Genomic DNA, 20,725 nt, shown 5'->3' with positions numbered 1-20,725 from the left:
TTTTATTAAATGTGTTTTATGACCGTATATAAAATCTGACTTAGTCTATGTATTCTTTCATAGGCTCAATCTAAAGGTTTTGAATATTGTCACAAAGAATACCATAAACCTGGAAGTAGTTTTTGAGGGTCTCTATGGGAAAGGGAATAAGAATTGGAAACTATGGATATGGGAGTTGAGGGAGAGAGAAGAATTAATATTTATTTGGGGTAAAAAAAAAAGAAGGTGTGTCTCCTTAAATCTCAGAGAAACTTGGGATATTTTTTCTCCTCCTTTTTTGTGGATGGGAAAACTGTAGCTTCAAGCCCCTAAATTACTTTTTGTTGACCCAGAAGAAAACCATACTTAGAACCAGATGCATGAAAGTAAAGATCCAGCATCATGTTAACCACACTGCAACTTTCAGATTAAAAAGTGACAGAGCAGTAGCCCTCTGGAAATGATTTATTCATTTAGAATAGGAAATTGGGAAAATGCAGCCAGGCAGGTGCCCTGATCTCCTTTTGTACTACTTTATCCCTTGCCCTCATCTCTTTTTTTTCAGGGCAATGAGGATTAAGTGACTTGCCCAGGGTCACACAGCTAGTAAGTGTCAAGTGTCTGAGGTTGGATTTGAACTCAGGTCCTCCTGAATCCAGGGCCAGTGCTTTATCCACTGCACCACCTAGCTGCCCCCCCACCTTCTCTTTTAAAAGTCAAACTTCCTGCTAAGTAAAGTTTAAACTGGTTTGTCTAACATTAAAGGCCCTTAGTAATCTGGTGCCTTCTAGCATCATCTGTTATTCTAACTCCACCACCACCAGCAATCCTCTATAATGCAGAGTAACCAGACTAATCATCATTCTACATCCTGACTCTGCCCTTTCAAGCCTTGGTGTCTTTGCTCAGGCTGTCTGTCCTCGTCTACTCTTCTCTCCGTCTGTTAAATTCCTGACTTCTTTAATATTCAGGTCAAGCACCGTCTCCTCAGAAAGCTTGCCCTGCCTTCTGCCCCAACCTTTCTTTAGCTCTTATAGAAATTCTTATTGGGCTTGGTGCATTTTACTTTGAGGCTTTGTTTGTAGCCATTTTCATATCATTGACTTCTGAGTTTTTGTGTTGAGCTTTCCAGTCTTCATGGAAGATTTTAATGGTCAAGTTCTCTTTTTTTGTTTTTTGCTTATTTATTGACTTTGGATTTTTATGTTAGCATTGGGCTCTGATCACCTCATTGGTGGGCTCTGTTCTCTTCAGCTTCTGTGGCTAGATTCTGTGGCTAGGCCTGTATGTTTTTGGTGCTTCCAAAGTGGTGCGATTCAGAAAGAATTCTGGTCACTATCCCCCTTATCTTTAGTTCTTACCCAAGTAGGACTTCTGCTCCCTCATGACCACAGACCATAAATACTCTTCTCCATCCTTGTACCATGATTTGGAAATGGGTAAGTGGAAAAGAAGCTGCCAAATAGCATCAGTCCTGCACCCAGAGCTAACACAAGGGTTCTCTTTAATATTTTTGACCAGGAACCTAGTTCCCTTATTGCTCTTGGTATCACCACTGCTGCTGCTTGCTGTCACTGTCACCAGGTCCCACAACTGATTCTGTTTCCTCCACACAAGCTCCCAGCCAGTCCCCACCCCAGTGTCTGCTGGCAGAACTCTCTCATTTCTCTGAAGCTGTCCTGACATAAAAATTGAGATTATCTGACTTTTTTAATCCTGCTTAGAATTTGATTTTAGGTATTGGGGGAGAGGTTAAGTTGTTTAGAGGGTTGGGTTGGAAGAGCTCAGAAGAAATGTTCGATTCTCTCCAACATCTTGCCCCTCAGTTAAATAATTGAAAGGTTACATGAAAGAAAAAAGAAAAAAAGGGAAAATTTTAAATTAAAAAAAAAGAGAGAGAGAAAGGTTACCTGGCTTGCCCAAAGTCACACAGTCTATATGTGTCAGAGGCAAGGTTTGAACTCAAGCCTTCATTTCTCCAAGGTCAGCTCTCTAACAACTATGAAACATTGCTTCTCTATTGAACTACAAGGGTTCCAAAACCTCTTGGCTGCTGAGGTCTTCATGTCTTCTGATTTCAGTCACACCACTCTTTCACCTCCTTTGTTGGATCTTTATTCATATCTTGTAACCTCTTTGGGTTAATCACCCCTTTTTTCCCTATCATTGAATTGAATTCCCTGTCGTGAATTTTCTCCATCATTGACCTAATCGAATCTTATGGATTCCATTATCTCTATATGGATGATTGCTCAGACTAAATAACTATAGATCTCTAAACTCTCCTGAACTCCAATCCCATGTCATATAGTGTCTGTGGGCCTGGATGTAGACATGTCAAATTCAACATCTCTAAAATGAAACTCATTATCTTCCCTCCTAACTTCATTTCACTTAAATTTACCTGTTTCTGAAGTTCATAACTTTAGAGTCACTCGACTATTCTTTCTTCTTCATCCCAGCAAATATCCAAGCAGTTGAACATCTTGTCAATTCTACCTCTACTTGCCTTCTATTCCAATCTGTCCCCTTCTCCCTGTTCATTCAGTCACCATCATAGTTGGTACCTGCCTCACAGGGTTGTTGTAAGGTTCAAATGAGATAATATAGGTGAAGCATTCTGCAAACCTTAATACAGTATATAAAATGTTAATGTGATTGTTGTTATTTGTTGTGTTTGTTTAGGTCCTCGTCATCATCTCTAATTTTAAATATTTTAATATCCTTCCTAGTGGTTTCCCTGATTTTTGTGTCTTCTCTTCCTATTCCATTCTCCACTGCCAAATTAATATTCCAAGGATACACTTCTGACCATGTCACTTCCCCCGGCTCAACAACTTTATGTGGTATCCCATTAGCCCTATGACAAAATACAAACTCCTAAATCCAGCAATTAAAGCCCTTTATAATCTAATTTCAGCCTGCTTTCACAGCTTTTGATTACTACTCTTTATATATGATACATTCTATCCAAAGTACTAGATATCCCTCAAATTTGACTCTCTCCCCTCCCCATGTTTTTATACCAGCAGTACTTTCTAAGCCTAGAATTCATTCCCTCCCCATCTCCCTCTCTAAAAATTCTTGACTTCAAGTTTCAATTCAGGTGTTACCTCCTCCTTCAAACCTTCCACAACCACCCTATCCCCACCACTTATTAATAATCTTCCTCCCCAAATTAGTTCATATTCATTTATTATGGATATGTAGATCCTTTTATAGAATGTGAGATCAGTAAGGTCGTAGAGTGTCATTTTTGTCCTTGTAGTCTTTAAGTACATGGGGAGTTAATAATATTTTTTTAAATTTACTGTCCTTGCCTTTTCTGTTTTGCCATTATTTGGAGTCAGAAGATCTATATTTAAATCCTAACTCTATTAGCTCATTGATGATGGAAAATGCCACCCAAATCCTTGAAGACTCTTTTCTTCATTTGTATAATGAGGTATTAGGAGCCAGATTACCTCAAAGTCCTTTAAACCTCTAAAATCTATGATTTCCTAATAATGACCTCAAAATCTTTTCTCTAAAGACATGTCTCTCTGACCTATTCAAGGCCCTATTTTCCTCAGGGGTGACTTTTTAAGGTACATCTTATCATTACTCTATATACCAAAGAAAACCTGAATGAAGAAATCTTTTATTCATCCTTTACTCCTGTTTACATTAAGATGGTATTCATTTCTTTTTTGTTTTGTTTTGTTTTGTTTTGGGGTTTTTTGGTGAGGCAATTGGGGTTAAGTGACTTGCCTAGGGTCACGCAGTTAGTAAGTGTCAAGGGTCTGAAGCCGGATTTGAACTCAGATCCTCCTGAATCCAGGGCCAGTGACTTATCCACTGCACCACCTAGCTGCCCCGGTATTTATTTCTTTTTAAATTTCCCTCTTTCTGGGGGATGATTATGATGGAGTGATATCTAAAAAACATAAAATTAAGGGGTAAAAAAGAGGGATGGAGAAGAGAGAAGCAAGAGGTAAAATGGGATAAATTATTTTACATAAAAGAGATGAGAGAGAGCTTTTACATTGAAGGCAAAGAAGGGAGGGTTGGTAGACAACATGTTAACTTTTTGGCTCAAAGAGGGAATAAAATATATATTCAATTGGGTATAGAAATCTGTCTTGCCCTATAGGGAAGTAGGAGGGGAAGGGAATAAGAGAAAAGAGGGATTGATAGAAGGGAGGGCAGATTTGGGGATGCAGTAGTCAAAAGCAAAACACCTAAGAGGGTGAACAGGGTGAGACAGAGAGAGAGAGAGAGAGAGAGAGAGAGAGAGAGAGAGAGAGAGAGAATAAGATGAGGGAAATACAGAGTAATCATAGCTATGAAAAAAATTTACAGCACATTTCTCTGATAAAGGATTCATTTCTCACATATATAGTGAACTGAGTCAAATTGTAAGAATACAAGTAATTCCCAAATTGATAAATGGTCAAAGAATGTGAGCAGTTTTCAGACAAAGAAATCAAAGATATCTATAGTCATATGAAAAAATGCTCTAAATCACTATTGATTAGAAAAATGTAAATTAAAACAATTCCGAGGTACCACTTCATACCTATTATATTGGTTAATAAGACAGAAAAGGAACATGATAAATGCTTGAGGAGATGTGGGAAAATTGGGACACTAAAGCACTTTTGGAGTTGTGAACTGATCCAACCATTCAGGAGAGTGATTTGGAAATATGTCCAGAGGGCTATAAAACCATGCATGCCCTTTGAACCAACAACACCACTAATAGGTCAGTATATTAAAAAGATTTTTTTAAGGAAAAAGAATTTTATGTTCAAAAGTATTTATAGCAGCTCTTCCTCTGGTAGCAAAGAATTGGAAATTGAGGGAGTGCACATCAATTAGGGAATGGCTCAACAAGTTGTGGTATATGATTGTGATGGAATACTATTGTGCTGTAAGAAATAATGAGCAGGATGGATTCAGATAAACCTGGAAATACTTATATGAACTGATGCAAAGTGAAATGAGTAGAACCAGGAGAACAGCATATACAGTAACAGCAATGCTGTATGATGCTCAACTGTGAATGACTTAGCTATCCTAAGAAATCCAAGACAATCCCAAAGGATTTTCCTTGAAAATGCTATCTACCTCCATAGAAAGAATCAATTGAATGTGAGTGCAAATAAAAGCATACTTGTTTTTTACTTTATTTGGGGGGGATGTTTTCTTTTACAACATGGCTAATATGGAAATGTTTTGCATCACTTCACATGTATAATTTATATCAAATTGCTTTCCTTATCCATCAGGGAAGAGGGCATCAAGGGAGGGAGGAAATTTGGGACTCCGTTTTTAAAATTAATGTTAAAAATTGTTTTTACATGTAATTATAAAAAATAAAATATTAAAAGGAACATTTTAAAGTTTTCTTCTTCTTTCTAAAATATATTCTATAGTAAAACAGCAAAAAGTAACAAATCTGTCTTTGGTGTAAGAGATCTATCAATAAGTTTCTAAATTCCCACTAGAAAAAAATAATATTCAAATGATGCTTTATGTTTGTGACCGTCTAATTCTGTGTTAGGCTTGTGTAATTTGTAGTGGGCCATCCTACCAACTATTCCTAAGGGTCAAAGCGAGGCAGGGGGTCCATTTTCAGAACTGAGAATTCCAATTAAAATGGGTTCAAGACATTACAAAAGGAAGATTCTAAAGATCTGACAGCCATAGGAAAGGCTTATTCCAGTAAGTGAACACTGCAAGCCCTAACTCATCAGAAGTGTAGTAATTCTCACAGATTCTAACCTTTTCAGGTCCTGGATAGAAGATAGCCTCTAACATTACAGAATGCAATGTAACAGAATCAGACCTTTAAGAATCAGCAGGCTCTACTTTGAAGTACAAGTGACCAAAAAGGCATAAGGCTGCCTCCAAATAAAAGGGCCTTATCTCTTTCAACCCCCATAATAAGCATTGATATTTTTTTGTGTGTCATAGACTCCTTTGGCAATTTGGTAAAAACCAATGGGGGCAGCTAGGTGGCGCAGTAGATAGAGCACAGGCCCTGGATTCAGGAGGACCTGAGTTCAAATCCGGCCTCAGACACTTAAGCTGTGTGACCGTGGGCAAGTCACTTAACCCCAATTGCCCCGCAAAAAAAAAAAAAAAAATTGGATCCTTTTTGGAATAATGTTTTAAATGAATAAAATAAATAGGATTACAATGAAAACTAATTATACTGAAATATTTGTGACATATTAAAATGACCCATCCAAGTTCATGAATTCTTTGGGGTCAGGAGGAGTGAGGGAAGGAGAGAATAGGCCCAGAAGGATGCTTCAGAACTATCCATGGTGCTGACATCTAGTCTGGTGATTTCTACCTACCTTGAAGACAGAAGACCAACCACTTCCTTAGCCAGCCTGAACCATCTCAGGATTAACTTGAGCTTGCCTTGCATTCATAGCGTGTCTAGTTGAAACCCTGATCTATTGACCCAGTACTACCATAGTACTGCTACCATAGTATAGTACCCTGTACTATGACGATACCCTCATGCCACTGTGCTATACTCCATGTGTGTATGTGTATATGCACATGCATGTATATATGCATGTATGTATTTATACACATATACATGCTCACATGTGTGTGATGTATAGATGTGTTGTATAGATGTATATATTTGTAATTATCCAAGAAGGCTATAATTACTCTCATTTACAGGTATACTATATTACAGTACTTCTAAGATCTGTGATTACATCAATCAGAGTATTCCCTCTCCTACTATAGCTTGGATCATCTTCATGAGTGGCTGGGGGAGGGAGGGCAGGATCAAGACCAGTAATCAACCTTCCGATAAAAATTTCTGTCCTTACTTAGGCTGATTCCCAGATAAAAGACATACTCAAAGCCTTTTCAGCTTGGTCAGACATGACAAAACTTGGACTTTACTGGCATATACTTTAAGGACCCATGGTCATATCTCCATACTATGATCATGTATTAGAAGAGGACTTTGTAAAAGATGCCATGAGCAAGTCATGAAAGTGAGGGAAAAGTCCGTCTCAAAATACTTAAAGAACTACTATGTGTGATTAATAAAGTATTATCAATGATTTCTGAAAACCTGTGGAGAATGAGAGAGGTACCATAGGACTGAAGATGGGCAAATGACCCCATTTTCACAAAAGGAAAGAGGGTAAAGATAGAGTATAAACTATAAATTGGTGAGCTTGAATTTGATTCCTGACAAAATATTAGTATGAATTATTAGAGGAATAATTTGCAAATATTTAGAAAAAGGATCAGTGATCAATTTTTTTAATTACTTCATTTAAAAAAAGATGATGCCAAACTAATCTAACTTCCTTCTTTAAAAATATTGTTAAATGGGTACATGGGAAAAATGACCTAGATATAGTAGGCCTTAATTCCAGCAAAATATATGACAAACTTTTTCATGCTATTATTGTGTATTAAATGATAGTATACTTTGGTTGATTCAGATCTGCTAGAATGACCAAACTCAAAGAGCAGGGATTGATGGATCAGTGTCAACCCTTAGGATACCTCTGGTGGACTGTCAGTGAGAATTTGTCCTTGGTTGATTCTATTCAAAATTTTAATCAATGTCTTTGTATACCCACACATCTAGTACAGTGACAGATATATAGTAATGGAATAATAAATGCTTGCTTATAATTTTTGCTAATAACCCAAACCTGGGATAGTTAACAATTGAATTATAGAGTTAATAATAACAATAGCTAACATTCATAACTTTAAAAACAAGATTCAAAAATACCTTCACAGACTAAAATAATGCACTAAATCTAATTGGATAAAATTTAATAGTAATAAAAGTAAAATACTATTTGTTGTTGAGTTGTTTTAGTTGTGTCCAACTCTTTGTGACCCCATTTGGGGTTTTCTTGGCAGATATTAGAGTGGTTTGCCATTTCCCTCTCCAGCTCATTTTACAAATGAGGAAAGTGAGGTAAACATATTTAAGTGATTTGCCCAGGGTTCAAAAATATCAATTGCAGAAATACATAATGGGGAAAGCACAGCTATATAATTTAAATAAAAATGTGTCAACAGTGTGAAAGGGTGGTCAAAATATTAATGTGATTTTAAAAAGCACCTGAATGAAGAAGGTGATAGTCCCATTATACACTGCTGTGGTCAGAATGCATTCAAGTATTTTGTTCAGTTCTGGGTACATTTAGGAAAGAATTTAGTCAACCAAAACACATCCGAATGAAGGCAGCTGTGACAGTGAGGTAAAAGTAGACCATGGCATATGAATATCAGTTGGAAAGCCTGGGGATATTAGGAAAGGAAACTTGGTGGAAGGTAAGAACAGGATAATTATTTAGAGGACTATAATGTTGAAATGTAGGACTTCACTTCTGTTTGGACCCAGAAGGCAGAACTAGGAGAATCATTCAAAGCTTCAGGGATACAGATTTAGGTCTAATATAAGAAAATAAAATTCCTAACAATTACAGATGGATTCAAATCCTAGCTCTGAAACCACTAGCTAGATAGGCATGGTACATGTCCATTCTAAGCCTCAGTTTCTTCATCTGTGAGGAACAAATGAAATAAGCACTTTGTGAACCTTAAAGTTTTAGGATATATTGATAGTTATTATCATAATAATCATCCTCATAGCTCTCCAAAAGTTGAATAGTATGCCTTAGGAGGTAATAGGTTTGTTCCAATCACTAGAAGTCTTCAAACATAGAGTAAATAAGTACTCAATGGGAATGTTGTAGAGTAAATTTCTATTCAACCATACTAGATTATCTCTGGGATCTTATCCAACTCTGAGATCCTGTGATTAAGTTTCCAACAAAAGTTCATAGCCATATACAGCCACTGGGGATAGGCTAAGCAATTATTTTCTAAGTTATAGGAGATATTTTTGAGAAAACAAAAACAATCCTTCCGATTGATTTTTTTTTTGGCAGGGCAATGAGGGTTAAGTGACTTGCCCAGGGTCACACAGCTAGTAAGTCTCAAGTGTCTGAGGCTGGATTTGAACTCAGGTTCTCCTGAATCCAAGGCCAGTGCTTTATCCACTGCACCACCTAGCTGCCCCCCCGATTGATTTTACAAAGTTATTTAGCAATCTGTGGCTTTTAAAACATCACAGCGTAGAAGAATTCACTGGTGTAGCATCATCTAAGCACTCACAGAGAACATCTCTTTGGTCCCTAAAAGATCAAAATCTGATTCCTGGATTGTTGTCACTGCTGTATCTGAAATCCAATTGACAATAAGAAAGACCAACCCAATCTGCATAATTTATTTGGGGAGGAAATCAATAGAAATACGATTATTAGAACAACAGCCAATAAATAACATGGTCTACTTCTCTCAGCATTGGTGAAGGCAGTTACCATTTACTGGAGCAGTGTGAAAGAAGACAAAAAAATAAAACAACAAATATACAGATTTACTTAGAGACATTTTAAAAACAGAGGACCACGGAACAGTTCAAACCCATAAACACAACTTACATGTAGGAATTTTACACACAATTATTAGAAACACAAATTCTTCTCCCTTAAGAATAAAAGATCCAACTGGGATCCAGGAAAGATACATTTGAAGAATGAAAGATTTTGGCTGAAGAAGCCAAACTGGACTACTCACTCCACATGGAATATTTAGAAGACAATTTGGGAAGTGACAGGAAAGGGGCTCACAAAAGGAACAAGAAAAATAATTGCCCAGCAAATACACAGGCATACACATTTTTGTGGCAACATGTAGTAATTGTTTTCTCCCACTTTGCTGGAGGAGCTGTTTTCTTCCTCATTCTTTGTAACCCATACTGACTGCTCCAAGCTTCCTTGTGCCCTTTTTTCCCATTCCTGATGCCTGTCCTTAATCTGTCTATCTAAAATGAAAGCTAGTTTCTGACAGTTAACATTTCAAAGACATCTCTGCCGCCTGGGTATTCTATTATTTATAGAACACTGTGCACGCAATCCCTTTGGGAGTAGAGAGGAGGCATGGGAAGAAACCGGTGAGTATTCATATTTTCATAAAAGTTACAACAATAATTAAAGAACAAATGAAGGAATCTGATGTGTCTGTAGCTCCTTCGTTACCCTTTAATAAATTAAGGCAGTCCACTTTCTTTCACTCTTTCCACACTGTGAGAAAGGGATCTGCATCCTTCTTAAAGCCCCTTCTATGTCCTCCTCAAGTCAAGAAGTCCATCCCTAGAAAGTACTTCTGCTATCATCCCTTCATGTGATACAGTCCTTTTCCTTAAAGGTATGATGTGGCCATTTAAATTGTTGTCTTCAAAACAGCCGTTCCCATCTTTGGTTATATTTTCTTCCCTTTGCTACAAATAAAAGAACTGAGATCGTCTTCTGTGAAATCCATTAGTGGAAGGCCTTTGGTGTTAAGCTCACAACACAAGCCCTCTACCAACTCAGAGACAAGTGACTACAATTTTATCATAGCTATTTGTGAGATGAATGATTAGCAAAAAACAATGGATAAACTTAGTTCTCACTGGCCCAGATTGCCTTTTATCTTTCTGTATTTAGCAGCTTCCATATATATACTGTCGATTCCTCTAGAAACTTCAACTTTGTCTCTGGTAGGGTTGGAAATCTGATGAAACCCAGTATCTTTGCATCTCTAAAATTGAGTAAGTTCCATCACACAAACCAAACTCCAAAATGGCAGCTTTTCAACAAGACTTTTCAAACCCAGAAAGATTTCCTCTGGATAGGAGCTGTTTCGACTCAAGCAGCCATAGACCAATCATTCCTGATGCTTGACTTCTGCTTTTTCCAAAAAAAAAAAAATTTAAAAAAGAAGAGTCAAAAGAGGAAAATGTAGACTACACCAAAACATCATTCCGTTTACTGCACCACACGACCAAGCTTGCCATCCCCACTGTCAACAGGACAGGAATCAGAATCAGGGGAATGAGAATTTCATCTGGTGGGTCTTCCCAATGCACTTTGTCTGATGTACAGTTTGAGAAGAACTGTTTGTGAACCCCTGTGATGAAGCCCTCTGTTAGGGGGTTAGGCCAAAAGCATCCCACAATGTTGGTTTCAAGTTCTGTGCAAGAGGTAAAGTTGTCATAGTACCTGAAGAAAGAAGAGAGAAAACTGGAATTAAGATATGAAGAGAACTCCACTACTAGATGTTTCCAAGCCCAGTTAACCTAATATAATAACCTAAGGTGAGGTTTAATTTCAAAAGGATATAAATGTGAATACTTGCATTTTTGGAGCAAATATCCAACCAGTCGAGTATAGTCTTAGAGATATTTGATTTAACAGCTATACCAAAAGAAAAGATTTGGGGATTTTATGATTCAATACTTAATCAGATAATTTCAGAATTGAAAAAGATTTCAAAGTCCATTTGGTTCACCCGTACCAGAAAAGAAATTCCTTCTACAAAATACCTGACAAGTGATCATCTACCTCCAGTGAGCAGGAACCTACTATTCCAGAGACAAACCATTCCACTTTGGATTATATCAATTGATAAAAAGTTTTTCTTTACCTTAAACCTAAATTTGCCTTCCCAATTTCCACCTATTTATCCTAGCTCTGCCCGCTGGGGTCAAACAGAACAAGCCTATTTCCCCATCCCTCATGAAGCTATTCAAATACTTAAATAAAATTCTAACTTCCCCTTTCTTCTCTTCTCCAAGATAAACATTCCCAATTCCTTCAGCCAATCCTTATGTGGCATACACTCAGTACTCTGCCAGTGGTCTCCAATCTTCTTGTATTATTAGAATGCTTTCCTCATTTTTTTTTGGAGAGGCCTTTTTCCACCTCAATCTCCCATGAATTGTTTCACTCTGTTATCATCTTCATATGACTTTTAATAGCCACACAACCATTTCTTAGAGGGTATTACTCTCTCCATTTCCTCCACAGGGAGGGGCAGCTAGGTGGCACAGTGGATAAAGCACCAGCCTTGGATTCAGGAGGGCCTGAGTTCAAATCCAGCCTCAGACACTTGACATTTACTAAATGTGTGACCCTGGGCAAGTCACTTAACCCTCATTGCCCCACAAAAAAAATTTAATTTAATTTTTAAAATAATAATAATAATAAAGCATAGGGAGGTCACCCAGACAGTACCACCCAAAGAAGCTAATAACAAGATGTGATTATAACACATAACCAAGTCACTGTTTCTACTCAATCAGGAATGGTAGCTTTCTCCCCAGTCATATTAGTTTCCTGTTCATTGTAGAAATAGCTAAACTATGGCTCCCTCTGTAATATGATTTGGCAGGACATTAACTTAACTAATTTAAAATTGGAGAACTCTTTTCAGCTGCATATCTTCTGCATCCATATTAACCAAACATTAAAAACACTTTAAGTGTGAATAATTCATAACTTGTTTGTTTTAGGTCACACACACAGAGTGGAGACAGAACCAAGGTATGAATTACTGACTGGTAATTTATGCCCCTCCCCCCACTGAGTGTCTTCCTGCAAAATATAAAACAAATAGAAGAATATGCCAAAAAAATTCACTTCTTTTTCCAGCTTAGATACCAATTTACAATCTAATCTGAATCTTGATATTAAGTATCTCTGGGATTCTGGCATAAGTTTAAAATCACATTGGATCATATCTTTCATCCCTTGTAATGATTTATGGATTTTTAATTTTTTCATTTATTTAGAATTTATTTTCCCCAATTACATGTAAAAATAATTTTAACAGCCATTTTTAAAACTGTGTGTTCCAAAATCTCTTCCTCCCTCCCTCCCCACCCCAAGCAATTCAATATAAGTTATACATGTGTAGTCATGCAAAACATTTCCATATAAGTCAAGTTGTGAAAGAAAACAGAAAAAACTTAAGAAAAAGAAACTAAAAGAATTATGCTTCGATCTGTATTCAAACACCATCAGTTCTTTCTCTGGAGATGCATCACATTTTTCATAAGTCCTTCAGAGTTGTCTTGAATCATTGTATTGATGAGAATAGCTAAATAATTAACAGATAATCAGCTTACAATTCGCTATTACTTTGTATACAGTACATTTCACTTAGCATCAGCTCATGTAAGTCTTTCCATGTTTTTCTGAGAGCGTCCTGCTCATCATTTCTTATAGCACAATAGTGTTCCATCATAATCTCACCCCACAACTTGTTCAGACATTCCCCAATTGATGGGCATCTCCTCAATTTCTAATTCTTTGAACCAGAAAAGGCTGCCATAAATATTTTTGTACATACAGGTCCTTTAAATTTTTTTTATCTCTTTTTTGGATACCAACCTAGTAGTGGTATTACTAGGTCAAAGAGTATGCATGGTTTTATGGCCCTTTGGCCATAATTCCAAATTGCTCTACAGAATGTTTCAGTTTACAACTCTACCAACTGTATTAATGTCTCCTTTTCCCCATATCCCTTATGACATGTGTCATTTTCCTCTGCTGTCTTTTTATCCAATCTAAAAGGTATGAAGTGATACCCCAGAATTGTTTTGACTCACATCTTTCTAATCAATACTAAGAGCTTTTTCATATGGCTATAGATAGCTTTGCTTATTTCATCTGAAGACTCTTCATATCTTTTGATCACTTATCAATTGGGGAATGGCTCTTATATTAATAAATTTAACTCAGTTCTCTGAGAAATGAGGCCTTTGTTAGACAAATTGTTTCAAAAATTTTTTCAGTTATTATTGCTAACTGTATTTCCCTCCATTCTATTCTTTCCCTGTGACATTTACTCTATTCTCTCTCTCCTTTCACCCTTTTAATATCCATTATTTCTTTTTCCTGTTTACCTTTTTATGCTTCTCTAGAGTCTTGTATTTGAAAGTCAGATTTTCTATTCAGCTTAAGTCTTTTCATCAAGAATGCCTGAAAGTCCTCTCTTTAATTGAATTCCCATTTTCCCCTGAAGGATTATACTCAGTTTTTCTGGGTAGGTGATTCTTGGTTGTAATCCCAGTATGAATTATGGATTGTGGCATTTACCAAGTTCAATCAAGTCTAACTCTACCATGTAAAAAATAATAATTGGAAACTATTTGAAAACAATTGACCATATCAACAGCTATAACTTCTGACACAGTCAACTTGTAAACAAGTTTCTTAATTCAAATTCCTGCATCCTATCGTTTAAAGAAAAAGCTATTCTTTGAAGGTCAGGTTATGGTCATCTGGAAAAGCATCCCAAATAAAGTATTTGGGTGATAGATTTGGTTCTTTTTTAGTAATGCAATGGTCCAAAACAATTTCAAAGAACTTCATGATAGAAAATATTCTCAACATCCAGAAAAAATAACTGTAGTCTATAAATGCAAATTGAACCATACTGTTTCTACTTTTGGGCTGTTTTTTTCCTTCTTTGTTGAGGTTTTTCCCTTAGGCTCTGACTCTTCTATCACAATATGACTAATGCAGAAATATGTTTAATGTGATTGTACATATATAACCTATATTAGATTGCTTTCTGTCTTGGGGAGGAAGGAGGGAAGGAGGGATGGGAGAAAACTTTGGGACTAAAAATCCTATGAAAACAAATGGTGAAAACTATCCTTATATGTAACTGGAAAATAATAAAATACTGAACCAAATAAAGTATTTGGAAACCATGTATTTCCATATTACCCACTAAAATCCTCTTCTCAAGTCTCTTTTTCTCAAATACTTAATAGCAGAGCAGTTTCTAATGAGAACTAAGCTGAAGAGTCTTCAAGTACAGGGAAGCAATGGACTTATATCTACAATCAAGAACCAGCAGAGCTAAGTTCAAAGAAGGTCCTCAAAAGAGGACCTAATAACAGGTGATGAATTGTTTTGGCCCATAACAATTCATAAAGCTATCTATTAAGTAATGTAGCGCGATGGAGAGGAAATGTTATGATTGGCATTGGTGGGAGGAATGTTTATGCTGATAAAATCAAGCACCTTTTGTTTCTAGATAACAGTATTATTAAAACTACCACTGGGGCAGCTGGTGGTGCAGTGGATAGAGCATCAGCCCTGGATTCAGGAGGACCTGAGTTCAAATTCGGCCTCAGACACTTGACACTTACTAGCTGTGTGACCCTGGACAAGTCACTTAACCCTCATTGCCCTGCCCTCCCAAAAAAAAACCAAAAACCTAGCACTATCATATAACTATGGCTATTTAATACTTTAACCCTACAAAATGGCATCCTTTCCATTTTATCTCACCAACAGATATCTGTTGCATATCTATTTTATATGAATAGTACTGAGGGAAGTCCTATGGAGCAAGAAAAAGGTTCCTGCTCTTCTAGAGTTCACATTCTAGTTATTAAAGAAACAATTCAAATAAACATTTAATAAATGCCTGTCTGGAGGAGCAGCTAGATGGCGCAGTGGATAGAGCACCTGCCTTGGAGTCAAGAGGACCTGAGTTCAAATCTGGATTCAGACATTTAACACTTACTAGCTGTGTGACCCTAGGAAAATCACTTAACCCCAATTGCCTCACCAAAAAAAAAAAAAAAAAGAGCAATCTTTTGGGCAGCTAGGTGGCGCAGTGGATAGAGAACCAGCCCTGGAGTCAGGAGTACCTGAGTTTAAATCCAGCCTCAGACACTTAACACTTACTAGTTGTGCAGCCTTGGGCAAGTCACTTAACCCCAATTGCCTCACCAAAAAACAAAACAAAACAAAACAAAGAATAAAAATGCTCAAAAATAAATAAATAAATAAATAATAAATGCCTGTCTGTGCAGGTTATTGCACTGATAGGGATACAAAGCTGAAAACTGGCATGATACATGACCTCAAGAAACTCTATCTACTCAAGGAATGGGGAGTGGGGAAAAGAGGTTATAACACATACACAGTTAAGTATAACACAAGGCAGAGGCAGATCAAAGTGATAGAGTAATTTACGAAAATTTGAAAAAGATATCATTTTCCCCAAAAGAAATTAGAAAAGACTTCATGGTAGAGGTGACACCTAAGCTTAAAAGAAGAAAAGGATTTCAACAAGCACAACAGATGAGTTTATTTGCTATTGTCCATTTTTGTTCTGTCCTTTCTAATTCAAAGGAAATTCTCATTGGAAGAGGAAAATATAGGCAAAGTCAAGCTTGATCAGTTCTACCTTTTCTGTCACCCATTATCACTATCCCATCCACCCAGAAGTGATAACTCTTCCTTGATCCCTTTCCCTCTCCCAAGACAGATTTTTTTAAGTTGTTCTTAGTAATCCTCACTACCCTAGTTCATTCTGAGCTTTAACACTCTTGATATCCTTAGAATAATTTGCCATGCCTTCATATTCATCCTGTTATTTGCCCTTGCTATCTCCCACACATATCTTTTTTTAAACTCTAAGTTTTTTGGTGAATTTTTTAAGCATCCACATCCAGGCCTTCAGACAACTACCATTTTTGTCACCTAAATTGGGGTGTGTGTGTGTGTGTGTGTGTGTGCGCCTTCCTGGACTGATTTCCCCTGAAGAATTTTAGTCCATGTGTCCTCACCCAACCTTCCTCTGAACCCTTGGAAATTTGCTGTCCTCAGAATGTGGAGAGCATGTCAGATTATGCCCAGCTTTTCTTTCCTCTACCACAAACTGTAGGATAGAATGGCTTCTCCTCTCCAACGTTCTCTTCATTTTTGTGCCAGCAACCAGTTACTTCCTGTTAATGAGAATCAGGTTCAGAATAGAACTTCCCCTTGACATTTCCACATTTTCAAGGATGAAAGTGTCACTATGGCAAATATTATGATCAAGAAATCATGAGTTTCTCTGCTATTGTCAAAATGAGTGTGTGCTCCAGGAGATGTCTAAATAATTGAGTACCCCATGTCTTCTTTGTCACACCTCTGTCCCAGACTTGTGATCTGTTTCCCAAACTCCTCATTGATCTCCTCTTTCTCTCTAGGTGGCCTATAATATGCTCTAATGACAAAAATTATTTGTTTCTCCCACCACATATTTTCACTCATATGCTATGCTTCACTCTGCTTCTCCTCTGCAGTTCCTGGATTTCTTCACAAGTCTATCATCTTAATATATAATGCCACCCTCACCATTCTCCCATTTTCTTTTAGCTATCCCATCTATTTTGGTTTTTCATAAAGTCATTAGCTTCCATTTGTTCAATCCTAAATCTTAGGCAATTATTTTCTTCAGAGAGCTTTTCCATTTGTCTTTTCAAGCTGTTGACTTTTTTCTCATGACTTTCCTATATCACTCTCATTTCTCTTTCCATTTTTTCCTCTACCTCTCTTACGTTATCTTCAAAGTCCTTTTTGAGTGCCTCTATGGATTGAGACCAATTCATATTTTTCTTGGAAGCTTTGCATGTAGGAACCCTGATGTTGCTATCCTCTTTTGAGGGTGCACCTTGATCTTCCTTGTCACTAAAGAAACTTTCTATTGTCAGCATATTTCTCTGTCTGCTCATCTTGCCCATCTATTTCTTGATTTTTAACTCCTTCTTAAAGTGGGGCAGTGCTTCCAGGCTGCACTGTCCCAAGCTTCAGGGGGTCCAAGGTGGTACAATTTAAGGAGAGGCAGTTCCTCCACTCACCTGGCCTGTGCTTCAGTCTGTAACTAACCCCATGGCTACTTGCTAATTAACCAGGCAACAAAAAGTTTCACTGGGTTAATATCTCCATCAAACCTGTGTCCCTCCCCTACCTGGGCCACTGCCACTCAAGATTTCTTCCTGGTTCCCCACTGGGGAAGAACAACCAAATTCCACCTCAACTCCAGCAGCAACCCCTGTAGTCTTCCCCACCCCCAGCCAACTGCTCAGCCCTCTCAGCAGACCTTGAGCTTAGATCCAGATGATGTCAGTGCTGCAGCTGATTTAGAGGCTCCAGGGGGCCAATTTTTCTCTCTCCCATCTATTTTGAATAAGGCACACCAATCTGGAGTCATATTCTAGTCATAGGCCTCATCCCACCAAGTTTCAGTGATTCCCATGGGGTCAAATTTATTTCTATACATCAGAACCTCTAGTTTATCTTGCTTTTAGCTTATATTTTTCACATTCTACTGCTCCTTTCTTAAATTTTATCTCCTGTGAATTTCTTACCTTCTTTATTACTATCCATCTTCCTATACTATAGCTAGTATCTACAATATTTAACTTGGCAGATGGATATACATAAGTAGTTTTTCCCTCTCCCTTCCTTTTCAGTTTCAAATTCTTTTGATTAAAGCTCGAAGACACCAGGTGAATATATATATGTGTGTGTGTGTGTGTGTGTGTGTGTGTGTGTGTGTGTGTGTGTGTGTGTGTGTGTGTATTGGTGTGAGGCAATTGGGATTAAGTGACTTGCCCAGGGTCACACAACTAGTAAGTGTTAAGTGTCTGAGGCCGGATTTGAACTCAGGTCTTCCTGAATCCAGGTCCAGTGCTCTATCCACTACACCACCTAGATGCCCCCAGGTGAATATATTCTTACCAGCTTTTGTGAGGTATATTCCATCCCTGGCCACTAGACTCATATTTAAAGCTATAATTCAGACCCCTAAATCTCACTCTCAGACACCATTATTTGAAGCCTATTCACTTCCCCAAATCATTTTTCTCATATATTACTTGCTTTCAATGGGCTTCAAGGAGGAAAACACCACCAATAACCCATCTGATCCTCTGTTTCTTGCCCAAGACCTTGAAATCTTTAGCAATCCTTGAAATGTTCCTTCTGGCAGCATCATCTGTGCTTGCATCAATCACCAAAAGCAACTAATTGCTGTCCATTTTGACAAAGTCTTAGGAGTTTCTCTGTTATATCTTGGATATTTATCCTAGGAAGACGAAAGACCTACCAGTTGTTAGCAAATAAAGAAATAGCTTCTTCGGTACCACTGATCAGGAAGTTACCAACCATCACTAGTTCCTATCACTAAAGGTCTTCTCACCTCTAAACATCTTCCCATGACCTTTATTGTATTATCACTCACCTGATACCATCTATGGGTCTACTTTAACACCCCTTTGAAGTCAAGTAACTCTTTCCTTCTAGAGCATCCAAACCTCTTTTCTTGTGGAAAAGTCTCAAATCTGTTTTTAGCTCCAAGGAGTTTCCTTCCTCTTCATGACTTTCTCCCATTCTCCAAATTCACATTTCTCTTCTATCTCTTCTGCCAGATTTGCCACTTAGATCAAAAGGAAGTGTTATCTCAATGACCTCTTCCTCATCCCTTTCCCCCTTTGACAAGTACAGTAGCCTGGGCTCTTGAAAAAGAGATTGATGTAATAAAAGCTTAGTTGTAAACCCATCAAGGTAAGGGCATCTTATCCTGTAAAGATACTTTCTGGATATATAGAACTGCTCCAGCAGTATCCCCTTCAGTTCAGTATGAAAGGCAGTGTGGAATAGATTTTTCAAAGCCAGGAAGACTTGGGTTCAAGTCCCACAACTGACATACTAGCTGTGGGAGCCCTGCCAGACCATTCAACTTCTCCATAGCTTAGGCAGCTCTCTCAGTCACTGTTTCAAAAAACAAGTACCAATCTGTATTGATAGAGATAACTTCATCATCAGAACCCTCTATACAAATGAAATCACAAACCCAGTCTAAAAAATAGTACGTTAAAGAAAAGTTGTAATGAATGTATAGGGAGATCAGGGAGATTTGTACAGGCCACAATGCCTGCAAGAGTCAGAAATATTGTTGCCAGCAGAAATACACAATAAAGTCAATTATGAAGACTAAAGGAAAAAGTGTAGCCCTTTGGGTTTCACCTGGCCCTTTTGCTCCTATCCTCAGGTTCATCTGCTTGCTGACCAAAGAGAATTACAGCAGCCAAGGGGAGCTTCATCACCTCAACCATCACATAGATCTAGATGGAGACCCCAAAGTAGGTTTTGGAAATGCAGATTGACAATTGGAGACTTGAGAGGATTTAAAAGGAATTTTATCACTCTAATTCAGTTAACTGGCTAGAACCATAGACCTAGGCACCAGGAGAAAGGTAGTGAATAGAATAGGCAATCTAAACTGGAGTTTCTGTTTGGTGGGGTTTTTCGTTTGTTTTGTTTTGTTTTGTTTTTCTTTGCTTGTTTGTTTTTTAACTATGATGAAGTATGGTCCTGTGGTAAACACTAAAAGATTTCTAGGCAAATTTTGACTAACTAGCCTGGGAGAGTCTTACTAGTCACTGTACCCCGCCCCCTCAGCAAATGGTAACAGAGAATGGTAGAGAATGGCCCAAAAGAAGCTAAATAAAATAGCTAAAGACAAACAGCTGATAAATAAAAGGTCAACCACCATTAAACTAGCTATGGAGAAGTTAAGTGGTATAACTGAGAAAGAAATGGGCTTGGCATCAGGAAAACCCAAATTCCAATTCTGCCTCAGATAGTGTTAAGTTGTGTAACCTTGGATCACTCAAGTTCTCTCTGCATCAGTTTCCTCATTTGTAAAATGGGTTTAACAATAGCACCTACCTCACAGTGCTTTTATAAGGGTCAAAATAGATAAAATATGTAAAGTGCTTTGCATTCTTGCAAACTTTAGGGTACTATATAAATGTTAGTTATTACTGTTATTTCAATTTGTTGTTACCAATAGAGACATCCAGTGGAGAGTGGAACAACAGTGTGATGAAAAGATGATGAATGACCTAGAAGGTCTCAGTTTGGTTGTAGAATTGAGGGTATCAATCTTTGTTACTCTGAAATTTTACTGGTATCAAATGGAAAGAAAGTTTCTTCAGGATTTGGAATCCATTACTATTTCTAGAGAAACAATGCAATCTCCATTTTGATAGTTGGAGAAATGCTTTGAATAG

General features: G+C 37.5%; 1 protein-coding gene across 1 annotated transcript in view; it reads right to left on the bottom strand.

Moving 5' to 3' along the window:
• Window positions 1-9,244: 9,244 nt before the first annotated feature.
• Window positions 9,245-20,725, bottom strand: part of RAMP3 (receptor activity modifying protein 3) — a 59,408-nt gene continuing 47,927 nt past the window's right edge. Inside the window, exon 3 of the mRNA XM_043973726.1 lies at window positions 9,245-11,075. Coding sequence (XP_043829661.1) covers window positions 10,820-11,075 — 256 coding nt within the window. The 3' untranslated portion in view covers window positions 9,245-10,819. The remainder of the gene's footprint in view (window positions 11,076-20,725) is intronic.

The sequence above is a fragment of the Dromiciops gliroides genome, chromosome 1, assembly GCF_019393635.1.
Source record: "Dromiciops gliroides isolate mDroGli1 chromosome 1, mDroGli1.pri, whole genome shotgun sequence".
Taxonomy (NCBI): Eukaryota; Metazoa; Chordata; class Mammalia; order Microbiotheria; family Microbiotheriidae; genus Dromiciops; species Dromiciops gliroides.
The sequence above is the reverse complement of the archived record's forward strand: the minus strand, read 5'-3'. Positions and strand labels throughout refer to the sequence as shown.